The 18841-nt window shown below is 49.0% G+C and overlaps 1 protein-coding gene across 1 annotated transcript; it reads left to right on the forward strand.

Moving 5' to 3' along the window:
* The first annotated feature begins 47 nt into the window (after positions 1-47).
* On the forward strand, positions 48-18725 carry LOC110467701 (vitamin D3 hydroxylase-associated protein-like). The gene is given in 22 exon segments (XM_077785536.1): positions 48-2798; positions 2801-2932; positions 3884-4014; positions 4330-4473; positions 4818-4951; positions 5226-5272; positions 5275-5431; positions 5946-5990; positions 6541-6572; positions 6575-6663; positions 7031-7156; positions 7872-7882; positions 7884-7967; positions 8447-8546; positions 9102-9145; positions 9749-9788; positions 11843-11906; positions 11909-11950; positions 12756-12791; positions 12794-13054; positions 18480-18594; positions 18710-18725. Coding segments are annotated over 22 exon segments (1923 nt in total). The 5' UTR covers positions 48-2725.
* Positions 18726-18841: the final 116 nt, after the last annotated feature.

Below are 18841 nucleotides of genomic sequence, written 5' to 3' on the forward strand. Positions count from 1 at the left end.
CCAGAGAAATACAAGAATGTCAACTTTCTGTTACAAATGGGGAAACTGGGGCACAGGCACTGGTTCTGTCTGAGATGCTCAGACTACTACTTGGAGTGCTGTAGGAACAGGGATGTTCCCCTCTGTTCTCACCTCCCTGAGGATAAAATCTGGCGTTTTCCGTAGCACAGACCAGCAGTCAGAAGGGAAAACTGAGCCTCCATGCAGACTCTGGCAAGCAGGGATGGAGCTGGCCCACTTCCCACAGGGCTGCTGGCACCCTGCACAGCATGAAGGAGAAACAGTGGAATTGCAGAACAGTTTGTGTTGATAGGGCCCTTAGAGATATCTCTTTCCAATCCCCTTCCACAGGCAGGGACACCTTCCACTAGAACAGGTTGCTCAGAGCCTCACCCATCCAGGTCTTGAACACTGCCAGCAACGAGGCATCCACAGCTTCTCTGGGCAGCCTGTGCCAGGGCCTCACCACCCCCAAGGAAAAATGTCTTATATCTCACCTATATCCACCCCCTTTCAGTTTGAAACCTGTGTTGAGCAGCATGCCAAGATCAGATGGACAGCAGACAGCCTGTCCTGCACATCTTTTCTTCCCATTTGGCCCATGCCAGGTTTTCCAGCAGGATTTTCCAGCCACTGGCAGCCCCTGTTGCTGGGGTTGGCAGCACTGGCTGCTCCCAGCAGGTTTCCAAGGGTGTTCCAAAAGGAATACCACAACGCAAAAGTGTTTTCTCAATGTGGGAGTGCCAAATGCAGATTGTAAAAAAGCTCTGGCAGGATGAATGTTTGGGTTTTTAATATATTGTTGTAGTTTAAACCATGCAAAAGCATGGAGCATTTTCAAGGGCTTGGGGTAGTGTTTATCACAGCCAAGGAGAAAACAGCCCCCAGGAACCCCCCCAATTCTTTATCAGCAGGCTTAGGAGGGAGGGAGCTCCAGGCATCCCATGACTGAATGCAATGTAAAGCCAAACCCTGAAGAGCCTGGGTGGGGTTAGAGGTGCTTTCTTCCCACACAAAATTGCTGGATATGTTTATTTCAAAATTCAAGCCTGGAGGACTTGTCCCAGGGAAGGCAGTGCCACCTGCACCCCTGTTTTCAGAGCCAAGCACCACGTCACTGCTGGTTTGACCACTCTCTCCCTGGCGTGGAGGTGGGCAGGGTGCAGAAGTCCAAACCATGGAGCCACCAGTGAACCCAAACCTGTAATTATTCCTCACTGGAAGCCCTGAGGGAAGACCTCCAGCAAGCCATGCCCATGGGACAGAGCGCCAGGTGAGGCTGGAGCTGCTGGGTGGCTTTGGGGACTTGAGGCTGCCAGCTGCAGGCTGCTCCCAGCCCAGCCTGGGCAGCAAGGTGTTGGTGTGAGTGGCAGCACTGAAGCACTGAAGGCTGGGATGGGGCAGTGAAGCCCAGTCAGTGGGGAGAGGTTTGTGACATCCCCACTGAGCTGTTTGGCTCATTTTGCTGCCTGACCTGTCCAAAGAGGGAGGATCCTCCTCAGTTTTCCTGTCAGCAGTTTCTCTGCAAGGTCTCGCGTCTTCCTCAAGCTTCCTCCCTGCTGCCACAGCAATAATCCCACAGGACATGTAACAGGCAAGGAAGTAACATGATATATCAGCACAACCACTGGCTTCAGTTCCCAAACGAGACCCCTCCACCAGAGAGCAATGGTTACTCTGGACACTCTCCCCTTACAAGCTGTGCTGCCCTGCTGACTGGAGCAGAGCCAGCATCTCTCCAGAAGTAGGGGGGTTTGCCTTGCCTCTTGGCAATGAGCTCTCAGAGGCACCCCCTGTCCCTTCCCTGGGGGCTTGCAGGTGTTTGAGAACTGAGAGAAGCTTAATTTTTTCAGCCTTTCCTTTTCACACTAAGCCACAGAACCGCCCTGGGCAGGGGAGCAGCCATGGCAAGGGGCAGCTGGTGAGACTACATGGTCCAGCTCCTTTGCATTCTGCTGTCTGCAGGCTGGGTTAGAAACAGGAGAGCAGGCTCTGGATCCGTCAGAGGGGATTTTCCAAAAGTGCTTGCCCTCTGATTCAGGTTGCCAAAATGCTTTTCAAAGGGACTTTTCTTGAAAATGATACAGAGCAGTCACTCCTTGAAGGCACCTTCAGAGAGCTCCTTCCACACTGCATTTCCAGAGCCACTGTTGCACCTTCATTCACTTGGTTCTCCTGAGCTCCCATCTCTCCACAGGGACACTTCGGTTCCCTACACAAGGATCCCCAGGACAAGCAGAATTAAGTTTTCCCAGGCCCACAGGGCTGCAGGTGATGCTGCCTGAGGGATGGGGATGATGGCTGAGCACTGCTTGCTAGTGGGCTTAAGCATTCATTAATTACTACACGTGGGTATAGCAAGGCCAGCCCAGAGCTGGGCTTTGCTGGCATTCAGCTGTGTGAAGCCAGGTACAGCCACAGCCACTGGCTGGGGGAGTCACAGCCTTGGGGACACCCCTGCCTTGGGGACACCCCTGCCTTGGGGACACCCCCAGGCTGAGTAAGCTGAGCACTCTGCTTTGCAGCCTGACCCACAGTGCTGCTCCAGCAGCCAGACCCTTTCAAAGCCCAGGGTCTGCAAAGTCCATTCCTGGGCTTTGTTCAAGCAGCTCTGCTTCAGAGCTGATCCTGCACAGTGGGCAAGAGCAGGGCCTGCATTCATCAGCCCTCTGAGGAGTAGGTGGGAGAGCCAGGTGTCTGCAGCTGGGCTTAAGAGACAGAATTCATGATCCCAGAGTGGCTGTGGCACATCCTGGATCCATCCTGGGGAGACCTTTGTGCCCTCTGGGCTCTGCTCTGCACTCAGCTGCAGCTGTGGAGCTTCTGAAATGGCTGAGAAGGAGGCAGGTCCAGCAGAAGATGGATGAGGCAAGGAAGTCTTTGCATCTGGCCCTGGAGAGAATGGAGAAGGCAGCTTGCAGGCTTAAACAGGGTATGTGCTTAAACGGAAGGAAGGGATTATAATTTGGATAACCAAAGAAATGGAGGAGCTCTGATCAGTCCCTCTGTGAATGGTGGCTGGGGCATGGGCATGTTTTGGAGCATCACCAACCCAAGGTTTTGTGAGGGTCATGACCTTCCATTGCCTCAAAAGACAGTGTAAATTAAGTATTTCTCAATACAGACCCACTGAGGAAATCCTAAGGATGAAAGAAAAATTGGAGCTGGGAACCTTTCCAATCAGGTCACCACCCCAGACCTCCCACGCCCATTCTCTTCATCCATCCCTACTGCCAAGCCTTTCCTCTCCCATCCTCTTTCCTCTGCCCCTCCATAGGGATCTGTCTGCCCCATCATCCTCAAAGTACGAGGGGTTCCACATTCTTCCAACATCTGCACATCAGCAACCAAAAGCCATTTTCTGCTGCCCATGCCCAGGTAAAGAAACACTTGGATTTCAGGAGGTCAGGCCTTTAGAATTGTCTCAAACCTGAAGAAATACCTCTTGCTATTCTTTTTCTGGAAGGGAGGTTGCAAACAGCTCACATATTTGGGTTTTTTGGGTTTTTTTCCCTTGTTAATGATAATTTTTGTAAACCTTTAGCCGGTTGAACTGCTATTCAGTGAGTTAGAGTTAGAAGGGGAGTGAAGGCCTGTAAGAGAGCAAACAGAGACAGGTCCAACCACTCTTACAGGTTCATGCAACTCTCCAGTCAAGGTGCAGCTTTCTTCCTGTTTTGTTTCTGGTTTTATAAACTAAGACTCAGCAAATTCCCCATCTGCAAATTCCCCACTACAGCACAGTGGTCTGTGGGAGGTCTGCATGTCTACAGGGCATATATCCTAGAATTTTCCACTCAAGGTGATTGCTGGGCAGATGTTAGAATTGAGTGTTTGCAGCCGTAACCAACCTTTTGTGCGTTTTTCTTCCCTCTGTAACCAGTTCTCCACCCTTTGCAGAACCCAGGCACCCAGACCTTGCAAATCCTCTCACTGACAATGATGGAGCTGGAAGAGAAGTTGAAGGAGGGGTCCCTGTCCCCAGAAAGTGTCCTCTACTCCTACATGGACAAGGTAAAGGATACGTCCAGCATGGCAGAGATGCTGCAGGGCTCTTCTACAGTGGGACTTTCAAATTAAAATCAGCTCATTTGCTGAAAAAAGCAGCAATGCTGGGAATTAAAATTTTTGAAGGCTGGCTTACAGGCAAATAAGCAGGACAGAATCCAGGGCAGAAAAACACCTCATAAATAAACATATAATGTTTATAGGTGAGATCTCAGTAATGCTGAAGTTTTGAGAAGGTTGAAAATTCAGCTTGAAAACTCAATATGTAATGTCTCCTTCCATGCATCCATCTGTCTTGCTGCTCTTCTCTGTTCTGGAGAGGCTTTGGAGACTAACTGGGAGGTGAACTGTGTGACAGATTTCATTCATGGATGTGAGGATCAGCTCCAGAAACTGAAGAAGCAAAAGGAGAAGGGGCTGCTCTGTGGCACTCCTATCAGCATCAAGGACCACGTTAACTGCAAGGTTCATGCCCAGTTCCTCTGCCTTTTGCTGTGGATCTGGGAACAAGACAGGATGTTCCATCCTCATCAGGACTAGCTAAGAGTTCCCTCACACAAGAATGTTCTGTATCCAATATTGTGGGACCAGCAAACCAGCCCTTCTTATGATTAAAATTTTGGTTTCTGCAGAAACTTGTAACCTGTTCTGATCTGGTTTTCCCTGGGATAGTCAGGTCCTGTTCTGCCTCTGACAAAATTTAGGAGGGAGCTTTGCCATGAGGGGCATGACAAATTAGGTCTGGTTTTGTCACAGCTCCAAACAGCATCTCTCCTGCACTAAAAAGAGCTTTGTTTCCCATCCCCAAGGGCCACATCTCCTCTGGAGGAATGGTGACACTTCTGGGCCAAGTGAAGGAAGAAGACAGCGTCATTGTCCAGGTTCTAAAGCACCATGGGGGAATCCCCTTTGTGAAAACCAACATCCCACAGACCATGATGAAGTAATGCCATGTTTGCCTTCATGGAAACACCGTGACTCGTGCCTCTTGCTGTCCAAGCTAATCAAGCATGTTAATTGCCTCCTTACTTTGATCTAAAATGATTTCTCTTGTATTTGATGCCTCTTCCTTCTTAAATTCAGCTGTCTCAACAAATCTACTCTATGCCAATTCTACCTTAATTCCACACCCATCCCTGCACAATGCTCTATGCCCTGCATTTATGATTTGCAGAGGCAGAAGTACCTCACTCACCTGCTGATCTTCCTCTCCCCAGCTACGACTGCAGCAACCCCATCTTTGGGCAGACCTTGAACCCTCTCAACCCCAGAAGAGCCCCGGGGGCTCCTCGGGAGGGGAGGCAGCTCTGATGGCAGGGGGAGGCTCCATCCTGGACATGGGCTCGTGTGTGGCTGGCAGCATCCGCCTGCCCTGCAGCTTCTGCGGGCTCTGCAGCCTCAAACCCACAGACAGCAGGATCAGGTACATCCCAGCTCCTGTCCTCTTCTTCCACCCACTGTGGGGCTGCCAGGTGTCCCCCACAGTGCATCAAACTGTAGTAGTGCCTGTGGTTTCCTCCAGGGTTAAGTTAGCATTGAACTTGCTCTGTTAATAACACAAGATTACTTCAATCTGTATCACAAGAAAGACCTATTCAGTTTTTAATAGCTCTGGCCAAGAAGCTGAAAGCAAATACTACAGGATGATCTCCTTTTCAGATGTTTTCCAGCCCTTGCTTTGCTTGCAAGAGTTTTCTGTTTATCAGAGGCAGTTTGGCCATAGATAAGGAGTTTGTTGCAGCAGGGAAAAGAGATTAATACTGTCCCTAGCATCTCCCAGACCATGTAAGTCTTCTTCACAGCCTAAGAAGTGTTGTGTCTTTGCAGGAACTTTTGCCTTCCTGGATTTGGTTGAGAGCAAATGGGAAGTTTGCAACTCAGCATGGTGACTTGCCCTACAGCCTGCTGCTAATCTGCTCCTCCCATTATGTTCCCAGCACACAGGGAGTTGTTGGTGCTCTCATAGGGATGCAATCAGATAAGTCCATGATGACATGTTACTATGTCAAACCTTTGCCTCCTACATCTCCCACCACTGAAATGCCAGCAAGTGTGCTTGCTCTTCCCTGTGCCTCACGGCCAGGCAAAGCAGTGCCCAGTTAAAACAGCCTCGTGTTATGGCATTCTGCACCATTTGTTCTGTTCTCTGTGGTGGCCAGTGTTGGCTGAACCTCAGCAGGATGGAATCAGTGCAATGATGGAATGGAATCAGGCAGTTCAATGCGCAGGGGGAGAGGTGTGAGATGTGCCAAAGGCCTCACTGGAGATGCTGCCAGGAGACTGCCAGCTTCAGCTGCTGCCAGGCAGTGCTGGTGGGAAAGCTGCAGCCCTCTCTCCCCGGTACTGCAGAGGTCATCAGGCTCATTAGGCTGCTCTGCTCCGAGACTGACAGATCATTCCTGCTGGATCTCCTTGCTCATTACACTCATTCCCCACTTCTTCTCCCTGAACTGAAACTGCCCCATGCCCCAGCAGCAGCTCTGTGCCAGCACAGCCCACCTGGCTGCAGCGACAGACCGTCCGTGCTCGCAGTGACGGGCATGCTGGGGCCATGGCCAGGGATGTGCCAGCCTGGCCCTGTGCATGAAGGCTCTGCTCTGCCAGGAGATGTTCCAGCTGCACCCCACCGTGCCCCCCATCCCCTTCCATGAGCAGGTAAGGCTCTCCCATGTCTCCACTGCCCAGCAACAAAGAACAAACTCTGGAAATTCCTAACCTGGTTTCACATCCAAGACAGCAGAACAGCCAGGGAAGCACACCCCTTTGGGACAGAGCACACCCAGCATGAGTGACCCCAGGAAGCAGCCACACAGCAGGGCAGGCAGGCAGGAGGTGCTGTGGGAGAGCCCATACCAAGGACCACTGCTGCAGCCCTGTATTCTGGACAGCTCTGCTTTTCACCAGCCCTGCTCCTCTCATCGTTCCCCCAGCCCAGGAGAGCTCAGCTGGCGCTTCCCTGAGCCCTGGGAGCAGCCCAGGGTTGCTCTTCTCCTGGATGCAATCATGGCTCCTGTTCTCACAGGTTTACACCAGCTCAAAGCCTCTTCACATCAGGTATTTCAAAGGAGATGGTTACTCCCAGCCCTCACCTAGCACGAAATGGGCTGTCCAGCACACGAGGCAGCTCCTCCAGGGTGCAGGGCATACGGTGGGTTTCCATGCCTGTGGTTTCCTGGGGCTGTTACCCTACTCCTAACAAAGTCTGCATAAATCACTTTCCATCTCCACATTTGTTCCCTGTAAAAGAGAAAGGTAAATGCAACAGCTTGTTTTCTAAACTGGAGTGATCTTGCTTGTATTTCTGGTCTAGCGGACATGACAATTATGCTCAGATATCTCCACCCCAGCACTGTTGCTTCCATTGTGCTTGGTGTTCCCATAATATAAAATTCAAAACACTTTCAGTGATCCCTCAGCTGTTAAACACAGCTTGTAGATTTCTTAGTGGGTAAGTGGGAAGGAGGCTGGAGCAGTTGACCCTCCAGGGACTTATTTTAGCCTACATTTTTCTGTGGTTCCACCAGTGGAAATTTCTATATGGTAGCTGTTCCAGTGATGCAAAATAAATTGAAGAAAATTTAGAATTGGTGGTTTGAAGTTTCTAAGAATTCTTCCCTAAGAATGTGGAGGAGTGGAGCCTCTGCCAGGTCCCATTATGTATTAATGCCTTGCATAGGGCTAATGGGAAAAGACAGGAGGCAGATGAAAATGAGCCCTTGCTGTCCTAGAGCAGCAAAGGAAGGTGTGAGTTTCCCACCACTTCCCACTGAGCTCTGGTGAGCACTGATGAGGCAGGGAGGCTCACACAGGGCTCTCAGTCATTCACCTTTGCTGCCTTTTGGACAGGGATGGTTTCCTTGCAGCTTGCTCCCTTTGCCTGACAAAGACCGACTGTGTGGTGATGAGCTGTTCACCAGAGGGATTTTCTCAGATGGGGCGACCCACCTGGTGGACTGCTTGTGAGTAAAACCCCATTGCTGTGAGTAAAACCCCATTGCTGTGTGGGCTGTGAAACCTGCAACTGTGAGGCCAGTGGCTGCACGCAGAGCATGCAAACTGAATAATGAGCAGCACAGGAGCAGTTTCTGGCAGGGTGGCTCTAGCACGAGCAGCAGGCACTCACACACACAGCTAACATGCTCCTGCCCAGCCAGCCACCCTCTCACCTCAGCCAGCCCAGGGCTGTGCGTGGCCCCCCAGAACTTTCATGGCCCTGATGACACAGGCAGTGAAGTACTGACTTATCTGTCACTTTTGACATGAACATTTATACCTCAGCATTTACTGCTCAGTGTTTTCTGTTGAAACAGGCAGATTTTTTCTTCTAGCAACTCCCCTCCAAGACAAACCCTGCCTTGGGAGCAGCGCTGTTGTTCCTATTGCTCTGTGACTTATCTATAGGTTCTTGTCCTGACTTTTTCACTCTCTGCTCTTCCAGTAAAGGAGACATCATGGATGCCAACCTGAAATCCCAGTACAATACTGATAGGCTTCCTGCCCTGGTGAAAAGGATCTTGGCTATCATTTTGAAACCCATAGTAAGTGTGTGGGTGTGTCTCACCTGTATTATAGGAGATCTGCAAGGTGGGGAGGTTTCTTTGTGCAGGGAGGTAAATTGTACCACCCAGGAATGCTTGGCTGCTTCATGTTAATTGCCTGATGGCTTCATAATGAAATACATTTGATTTTTAAACCCAAGCTGAACTTATCAAGTGAGTCTGACAGCCTTTTGTGGGAGTTTTGCATGGGGTGTTGAAATATGATCCTTTCTCAGAAAACCTGTGAGCATACAGCCCTTCCAGCAATGAGCTCCAGGAGAATGGATATCACTAGCGAGGATCTAAACAGCATTCCCACATCCAGAAGATTATTTCCAGGACTAGTAGCGTGGTCTAGAGCCTTATTTGTATGAGTTGTAGTGATTAAATGTGTAAATTATTGTGGGAGTAAACCCTGTTCACTGGAACTGGCCTGTCCTTCAGAGCCACTCCTGCTAGGACAAGACAGATGCCCCAAATGCAGTCACAGGGTAGCCAGCTATTCCAGCTGCATTGTTGTTGATGAATCCCAAGGTTTTCTCTTTCCTCCAAAAGTACCCACGAGTTGCTCAGGATCTCAGTGCTCTCTGTGGAGTGGGGTAAGACACACTGGGGTATCCCTGGAGAAAGGGGCTGTGCCTGGCTGTGCCCACCCACTCATGCAGGAAGATGCCAGCTGGCTGTGGCACAGGCTGAGCCAGGTGTGTGTGTGCTGCCTCTGCAAAACCTGGGCTCAGCACTGACTTATCCAGGGCTTCTCAACCAGAGGGTGTTTTAAGAGCTTAAGGATCCTCAGAGTGACAGGGCTAGGAGGACTCCCTGGAGATCAGCACAGGGAGATAAGGGCTTTTTCCTTATCTGGGTGATACCCAGAGCATCACAGTGCCAAGTTAATGCAGAGGCCTCTGCCTGCACGTGCAGTGTGGTGTGAGGTGCATGCACCTCCAGAAGACACACAGACAGACCAAACTGGTAGCAAATTAATTTAGAATACTGATTTTTATCCAGGTGTTCTGGCATGCTTCAACAAAAGCTCTTTTGATGTACCTGTAAGCATGTGTGCACCAGGGGATCAGCTGGGTGGTACCATTGCTTGTTCCCAGAAGTTATGCAGCTACCTTAAAAATGGGCTGCCTGTGCATTTTCTTAATTGTTTTCTGTTGCCACAGTCACAAAGCTCATTAATTCTGCCACCTTTCCAGATCTGCCAAAAACCTCTGGGATCAGCATGGAGCAGTGGCAGTAATGTGACTTTATTTTTCTTACTATACTGAGAGGTCCCCAAAGTTTCTAAGCAATTGCTTTGCACTCTGTGATGGACTTGGCGTTGGAAATTATTCACTATAGTTTGCCCTGCACTTCCTAAGCAAAAACAGCATAGGAACAGCCACTAAAGATGAGGCTTCACTTTGTCTTTTCTGTCCCTTGTTGTGCATTCTTCATTTCAGATAATAAGTGTTACTGTCCTGACCTAAGGCCATGCTTGAGCTATCAAGCAGAGACATTAGAAGTCAAAAATTTTGTATATGAACCCTGTGACTTAGGTAGCTTCCTTATGAACTCATTTGAGATCAGGAACCTTAGACAGGAAGCTTTTCCCTAGACAACTGCACCCACTGCTGCCACAAGCTGACCAGGTTCCTCTTTTAAACCAGCTGAGTTTTATGCTTCAATTTGGTTTTATTGACTGCCTCCTCTTATCTCTGTTCTGATGCTTGGAAACCATCTTGTTTCCTTTTCTCTTTACTCCCTTCCAGCTTATCCTTATTTTATTTTTGTCCTTGGGTTTAAATAGCACCTCTCCTCCCTGGTATTTTCCGCTGCCTCTGTCTATTTATAGAGAGTATCCTCTTTCAGCTGGTGTTTTGCAACGCTGCAGAGGCTGCTTTGGTGTCCTCCCACGAGCCAGGATCTGTGTTCCCTGGGACACCCTCACAATTCTCCCTGAGGAGAAGCATCCCCCCAGCCTGCACCAGCAGCCTCTATCAGTGCCGCTCACTCCATGGGCTGACAAATTATAGGGCAGAGGAAAAACTCTGAAAAATCTGCCTGGTCACTGGTAGGAGTGCTTGAAAATGAAATGGGAATGTTTTTTTTTTTTTAAGGTGAAAACAGATTCCTCTCCCATTCCTGAAAAAACCCCACACAAAACCAAGCCCAAAAAATAAACATAGAAAAATTAAGACAAACCAACAAAACACACAAAACAGAGCCACCACAAAAACAAACAAACAAAAACCAAACCAAAAAAAAGCCAAAAAGAAAACATTTTAGAAGATTTGATGGCTTCATAGATATTTTTAATTGTTGCAGTTCAGTTAAACTATATTCACTTGTTTTCATCTATTGCAAACAAGAGCTGATTCAAAACTTTTGGCTAGTGACCAGCATTTCTGTCAGTTAAAAAAAGAAATCAGGTTAGCTGGGTGACTGTATTTCCTGGAAACACAACTCATTTGCTAAACTTTCAGCAGGAAGGATCTCAGACTGCAGGTGGAAATTGAGGTCAGACTAAAAAATAGCCCCAAGGCCAGGCCTTTTGTGAGAGAGATGGAAGACTCTTGTACACAAAACTTGCTGTGAAAGGGTTGTGCAGGGCTGGGGCTGGGCCATGGCACAGATGTGTCCCTGTAGCCAGAAAATGGCTGCAGGAACAACCGTGGTTCCATCTGGGTCTGTTTGCTAAAACAAAGTGGAACATCTCTTTGGGGATGGAGTCATTCATTGCCTGGGGTTCAGCAAAGCTGTGGTAAACCAGACTGCAAATCTGGGTCTCTCTTGGAGCTGCAGTGCAATCCTGAAGCTCTGCCTCCTGTGTTGTGGGGGATGTCCTGGGACTTGCCCAAATGTCTCTTGCCTGTATCATCAAGCAGAATGAAAGAAGGTTTTGTAGAAGTATTTTAGCATCATGTTTTTTAATACTTATACCAGAATAACTAAAGCTTTTAGGAAATGTGACTTTTTAGTCATCCAAACAAACTGCTGTTGATCTCCATTCAATATAATTCTAAAACAAAGCTGTTCATGGAAAGGATTGGGTTAATACTCAAATAAATCAGTTCTGAAACACACACCTAGCATTAATGTCTAGGTCTGGGCAGCACATGGCATTCTGACAGGAAACCTAAAAATGGAAGAACAAGCTCCCTTGACCCTTTTAAAGCACAGTTCAGATTTTAAGTAATATTTTTGTTGTATCCAGGAAGGCTTTCTCCCTCCTTTTCCTCTGTGTCAGCATTGATCTGCCACTGCTGTCCGACAGACACATCTGTCATGTTCTGTGCCTTGCCTTCCAGGCTTACCACGCTGAGTTCATCACCACATGCAGGCAGCTAAGGCTGGATGTGATCCTTTGTCCTGTGCTGGGCCAGCCTGCAACCACAGCTATGCTGGGAAGCTCTTTGGTAATGTCCCCTGAGGAGCCTCTGCACGCACCCACGGTGCTGTTTGTGGCCAGAGCTGCAGCAGGACACTTGAGTCCCATGGACATTCCCCAAACTATGCACCTGGCTCTTCCCTCTTGGAGAAAGCAAAGGAGAGGCCTCTGGGTGGGTCTTCTCACACCTCCACCTCACCTGAGCTAAAGAAGCTGGGATAATTCTGGGGCAGCACTAACTCTCTCCCAGTTGTTTTTGGTGAGTTTTCCCTGTTTTGCTGCTGCAGAAAGCCCCAGAACTGCTCCTGCAGCAGAGAGTGGCAGCGAGGACAGCTGTGGTAGATTTTGGTAGAGGACCAGGCTCTTTTGGATGCAGCTGTCTCACATTTTCCAAGACTCTGAAGACAGCAGGAAGACTCAGTGCGTGTGATATGCAGAAAAAGGCCTTTTTGAATAGCTTCCAGCAAATAGTGAGGGTCCTCCATCCCTCTAGCAATGATCTTTTAGGATCCAAAATCCACCCAGTGTTGTTACATAACTGGACATCAGGAATATCTCGAAAAGGTAGCTGGGATTTTCCCCCAGGGATAGAAGCAGACTCTGAACTGGTCCCTCACAGAGCACATCTAATCTCCACACGAGTAACAGGTGAAGGCACAGGTCACTCTGCTCTCTGTCACTCAAACCTCTCCATCAGAAGTGCCTTTGTGGTTTTCAGGGCCTCCTCTGGACCATCCAACTCCAGTCTGCAATCCCTGCAACTCAGGTCACCATCCGAAGGTCACTGCTGGCCCAGCACATTAAATTTTGCCACTTTGCATGCTCTGTTCCAGCTGCATCCTCCTGCACCAGTCTGTGCAATGTGCTGAACTTCCTGCTGGGGTGGTGCCGGTCAGCAGGGCCACGAGAGCCGACCCAGAAGAACTGAAGCACCACCGAGGGCACCCCTGGGACAAGAGGCTGAGAGAGGTCAGCAGGAAAAGAGCTCAAATCTTAGAACCAGCAGAGTGGCACCTCTGGGACATGGTCCCAAGGCTTGTCCACATCTCCAGTGAGGGTGTAGACAAGCCAGACATCGTTCAGCAGCGTTTGCAGCTGCTGTTTCAGCGCCCCGTGGTGCAGCGGGGCTGGTGTTTGTCAGCCTGGCAGCCGTGCCCTCGCTCACCCTCCTCTGCCCTCCCTCCCTGCAGTGTCCCGTGCCTGCCCAGTGCCCTGACTCAGCACTGTCCCAAATTTTGGCAGTGGCAGGAGCCCTGGGCTGCCGTGGCCCTGCACTGCGTGGCTCTTGCCCGTGGCTTGAGCAGAAATGTGTCATTTCTGGGAGCCAGCCTCCAGTGTGATGGCTTTTCACTCCCTGCCCTTCACTCCAGCCACCTTTTACCTAATATGAAGCGAAGCAGATAGTGAGTTGAAAACTCTGAATTAATGTTTTAATAAAGTGGCACTAAATTCTGTTTTAAATAGCAAAAATCTCATCTCTGTCTAAACCGTCCTCATTGTTAGAGTTAAATTGAGTCAAAAAAACAAAAGAAAGGAGTTAATGCTGGACGAAAGGGATCCAATAACAACAGTTTAATATTATTTGTTGTATGGTGTGAGATCAAAGAGCTTTTTATTGCAATATTTTACTTCCAGCAGTGGGCAGGAGCAGATGTTTGTCGGAGAGTATAACCTGGTAAGTACATCATCCTCTCTGGCTGTGCCATTGTTTGGGCAAGAGACTTTTTGGCAAAGACTTTCAGGCAGCCCATGGGTTTAAATAGCTGCCAAGAGAGCTCTCCTCCACAAACTTGTCCCCTTGCTGACTAGACCTCCACACCATCCTGCACTTTAGCTGTGCAGAGTGAGTGTACTGCAAAGCTTAATGTTTAACCAAAAGCTGAGAGAAATGTTAACTGGTCTGTCATCACTCCTGTTCCTCATTATTTCTTCCAGCTAAGCAATGGGAAAAGATGGGAATTTATTGCCTACAAACTTTTCAGAGAAAATGGGAAAGCATTTCTGTGGCTACCCTTAGGCCACTCCACTGTTTGGTGCTTCCAGCAGCACCGTGCCAGTCGTGTGCTGTTTCTTGACTCATCCTTTACTCTCAATGTGGAAGAAGAGGCTGGAGGACAAAGGGGGAGTGATGAAGGAGATGCTTTGAATAAGCAAGTGTGTGTTGAAATAAGGCATGATCATTAGCAATGATCATTAGGGCAACTCCTTCCCCAAGCCTGCCAGAACAGAGAAGGGGTGACACTGCCCTTGATATTCATCTGCCTCCCTGGGGCTGTGCAGGGATGCTGCAGTCATCCAGCAGCAGGATTGAGTCACACAGGGAGTGTGACAGTCACACAGCCTGAGTCACCACCCTGACCCGTGGAGCCAGGAGAAGCTCCAAGCACACCCTGCTCCAAGGAAATGCTCTGCCTCTGCAGGATTGCTGCTGGGGGCACCAGCCCCGGCCTGGGAGGTGACTGTGACCCTCTCAGGCCAGGAGCAAAGGGTCTTTAGCTGCCCTCTCAAAGGGAAGATGGGAGCTCTCCATTAAATAAGAAATCTGCCCAAGTAGCATCCCTGGCTAGACCTGAGTATGCACAGATCTTGTTTTGCAAGGAAAGGTCTGTGCCCTTTACTCCTGTATCCCTCTACATCTTTGCAAGGCTGAACCAAGTAAAAAAGTCCTGTTTCTAAAAGGAATTTCTCCAGGCATACTTGTGCTCTGCATTCCAGCTGCTCCTTGTGGATGGCTCTAGAAGGGGTTTGCTGTTCCTCCCACTCTCCTCTCTCCTGCTTCCAGCCACCACTAGATCTCAGGATCCTGCAGCACTCACTCCCAGACCCAGCAGCCAAAGGGAATTTCTCCCTATGATCCAGCAGATGCTGAAGCAGAGAACATGGATGCTCAGATAACACTCCTGGCACTGTAGTGGATGAGGTACAGAAGACATCCAGAAAATTGTTGGAAAAGCGTGAGGGAAATAAGATACATGTTTGGCCCTGTCTTAGTGGTCTGTTCAGTAATTTACAGATCAGGTAAATGCCTCAGCTGGGCAGACAGCAAAGCACCTTCCTGGGTTAAATGTAGGGCCTTTCTCCAGCCAGGCTGTTCATTACACCAGTTGCCATTGCTGCATAAATGTAGGGGAGAGTGGGGAGGGTGATGCTGAGAGCAGCCTGGTGAGGTCAGGTGCTGAAACATCAGCAGGGAAAGGCCTTTAGCTGGGCAGAACTTCAAGTTTTTAGGAAAGTTCTTCCTCCAGGCCTTCTCCAAGCTGGAAAAAGAATGTCAGCCCCTTCCACACCCACCAGCACAGCTTCACCAGGAGCTGTTGGCTCGGGCTGTGCAGCCCTTGCAGCCCTGCCCCGTGTGTTTGCACAGTGCTTGTCCAGCTGCCTAGCACTAACCAAAGTCCAGGCTTTGGTCTGTCCCAGAGAATTATGTACAAATGCTGCTTGGGCCAAAGGGCTTTGTTTTTTCTAGTTTCTTTCATCCTCAGTACAATATCCTGGTTGTAGTGTTTGATCCTTTTTCCCCCTCCCTCTTGATTTTAATAATTTAAATCTGCCCTCCTTAATCCACATTTCATTCTGTGGCCAGATAAATAACCAAGAAAGGTTGAGGGACTGAGGATCAGAAAATCCAGGTTTTTTATTTGGTTTTACTTTATTTTGCAGGACTTTTTCTTTAGTTTGCAGTTCATATCGTTGCATAATCACAATGCCAGGAACAAATAAAACACTCCAGAAGGACTTACACCAACAGAACATGAGTGGTTAGAAGGAGTCAGTTGTCCCCTTACAGTATCCAAAGTACACAGAGCTCTCTACGTAACAGGCAGTGGCAGAGAAATTTAGGGACACAAACATTCCCAGGATCCCATATATTCACCTCAAATAAGTTTCAAGGAAGGTGGTAGTTAGAAGAAGCTTAAAGTAAATGTTCAAAAAGCAGGTGAGACGAAACACCTGAATATAAAAATGTTCACTCTTGAAACACAAAAAAAAGCAAGAATCAGGGCTGGTAGATCTTTCACTCTGAAACAGCTGTTTACTGCACAAATCCTCACCCCTCCAAGCAGGGTCTCAATCTGCTCACTCTTTGTTTTGTTTGCTTTCCTGTTACAGTTCTCCAGCTTCCTACACTCCCTGCTTGCCCATGGGAGACCAGTGAAAACTTCCTGCTGTAAGGTTTGTGCCCAGTCATGGAGCAGCTGGGAACATCCCAGTCCCTCCCCATCAGGGCACTAAAGTCACAGCTGTCACTCAGTGGGGACAGACCTGTGCAAGACACGAGAAATTACAGAAGAAATAGGAATGCTCCTGGACTTCTGGTGAACTCCTAACAGCTCTCTGCAGCACCTTTTCTGATCGTGTCTCTGCCTTGCAGGACAAGTTCTAAGTAGGCTTCATACAGCTTAGCTATGGAAATCTGAAGGAAAACAGTGCAATACCCATAAAAGTAGGAAAATTGTAGGGATGGTCAGGAGACAAAGCAGCCCCTGCTGTCAGAAGTCTGAGGGCTGCCACGGGAGTTCTCTCTCCCATCCTATCACAGTTTATTCAGGAAAAGCCAACAGCGTCCTGGCTGAGCAACGTGAAAAGGGGTTATCAGGGACAGACCCTCACTTCTCAGCTGATGTCCTTAGTGTTTGGAAAGCTGCAGCTTAGGTAGGGGAAAGTTTCCTAGCAGCTGTTATGTTATGTGAGTGCTAGTGGAGTTGGACTGGAACTGAGGAAAGTGTTATGCTTACAATGGACCTTCCAGGCTGAAATGAGTCAGAAGCTGGAGTGTTCCCAGAAAACATTTATTCAGCCCTGTGAGCCAACATGAACAAAACCCCCAGAGGGGTCCAGCCCATTTCACTATGATTTCAGTATTTTGTAAAATGTCTTTAAAATTCTTTCAGAGCAGTATAATTAATGTGCCTCATTTTGCAAATAGTTTTAAACATAGCATCAGAGTGTTTGGTTACAAATACATGAACACAAGACACAGCTGTCAGGATTTATTTTTTATCATTTCAATCAAAAGGGGGTCAAAGTTGACAAAAATGTTCCTTATAAATTTAGGGAAAAACCAGTTCAATTATAAGAATTTTGGAAAAGACCCAGCCTGCTTGAGAGCTGAACCTGCTGAGAGTGAATCAGTGCAGTTTTGCTCTTGAAAGCAAAGATGGTGCAGGTCTTGCTGGGGACAGGAGGGGACTCTCTGATTTGGTTTAAATGCCTTTTTCAGGGATGGTCAAAGTGAAGGGCACGTTGTGGATGCCATAATGAAACCCCAGCCCAGCTGTTACATGCTGACTCTCCTTGTGAAAAGGGTCATGGCTTTCATCTGAACTCCACTAGCGGGTTTGGTCTTGGTCTTGGATCAATTCAGGTGACAAATTCAACACGGAGAAGTGAATATTGACCTGCAAGGCAGGCTGGTCTGTCATCTCTGCTGTGGACTTGAGACTTTGACTTGGGACATCCCTCTACTTTCCTCCTTTAGGCTGCCTTGGATTTGTGGCCTTGCGGTGGCAGGAGGAGCCACACCTCAGACTCGTGAAGGATGTGGAGATGCTGGGACATTGATAGGAGAAGGGTTTTCCCCAGCAGCATCCAGCCATCTGGAAATGCAGCTGTGCCTGCTGGAAAATGTGCCCTTTGAAATGCCAAGTCAGTCCAGACACAGCTGTGTCTGTTTGTTGAAATATTTACCAAGTGTCTAAAGGGCAGGGCCGGGGCACAGATCCCAGAGCACAGGCGGATGTGGGAGGATGATGCCCTGACACTTGCCAGCACAGGGAGAAAACCCTCCCACACTGCTCAGCCCATCACAGAGGTTGTGGTGCTGTCACACAGGCAAAGAATCCACCTCTGGCACAGATCCCTGGAGGCTGGATAAGGACTGGGAGAGGGCTGGCTCTGCTCACATGCATCACTCTGCACCTTCGGGAAGCTCCTGCTGCAGCCAGCACCACGGAGCAGGAGCAGGATGAGCTGCAGGCATGTCCCCAGGCTGCAGCTCTTTTCATACCAGCAGTGCCAGAGATGAGGGGGCATCCCCCAAGGAAGGGTGCCACTGGAATGGACACAGGAAAAGGCCAGCTCAGTTTGTTATCACATTGCTGCCAGCTCCAGAACATTTCCCCTTGAGGGCACCAAAGGCAGATCTGTTCAGTTCCTTAAGAACTGAGATAAGAACATTCCCAGCTGACACAAATCGTGAGAGAAAATGTTAAAACCACACATGACAATGGAACTTAGCCCTGAAGAGAGAGGGTTCTTCAGCCTCCATTCCATATCCAGTTCCACACTCTGCTGGAAGCTTGCAAAGCTTTGTAATGCACAATCCATAGCTGCCCAAACACTTTTCCCAAGGAGGGGACCCATAGGGAGGATCCACCATCCAAAAGCAACAAAGGAGATTGCAGACAGACCATGGCTGATGTTGGCTGGGCTGTTGCCTTCAGCTCAGTGTTGTTCTTGGTGCTTGTAGTAAGAGGCATCTTGCTACAAGCCTTTCCAATATCTGGTGGAAGTATTTGGTTCTGGCCTGCAAGCCTGTGGGATTTTCCACTCCTAAGGCAATAACAACATGCTTTGTCAGAGGGTGGAACAGCCTCTCCTGCTGGTGCATGAGGACACCACAGCAGTGCCAAAACATTCTCTGGTCACCGTGGCAGCAGCAGAAGGGACTTGGTGAGCCCAGGGTACCCCACAGCTAAGCATTCCCTCAGCATTCCACTCTTCAGCCCCGTGCAGGGAAGCCTTGCTATTTCATGCTGGGTTTCCTCTTCTCCCATTGTTCTCTCAGGCTACACAGGAAATAAGACAGCAGCAATTTCCCTGCTTCATTTGTTCAGTTGATCCTACAGTCCTCCCCAGCAGATAGCTTCCCACAGTCCAGAAAGCCCCTATAAACACAACACCCCAATGAACACAAGGT

The sequence above is a fragment of the Lonchura striata genome, chromosome 9 (assembly GCF_046129695.1).
Source record: "Lonchura striata isolate bLonStr1 chromosome 9, bLonStr1.mat, whole genome shotgun sequence".
Lineage (NCBI taxonomy): Eukaryota > Metazoa > Chordata > Aves > Passeriformes > Estrildidae > Lonchura > Lonchura striata.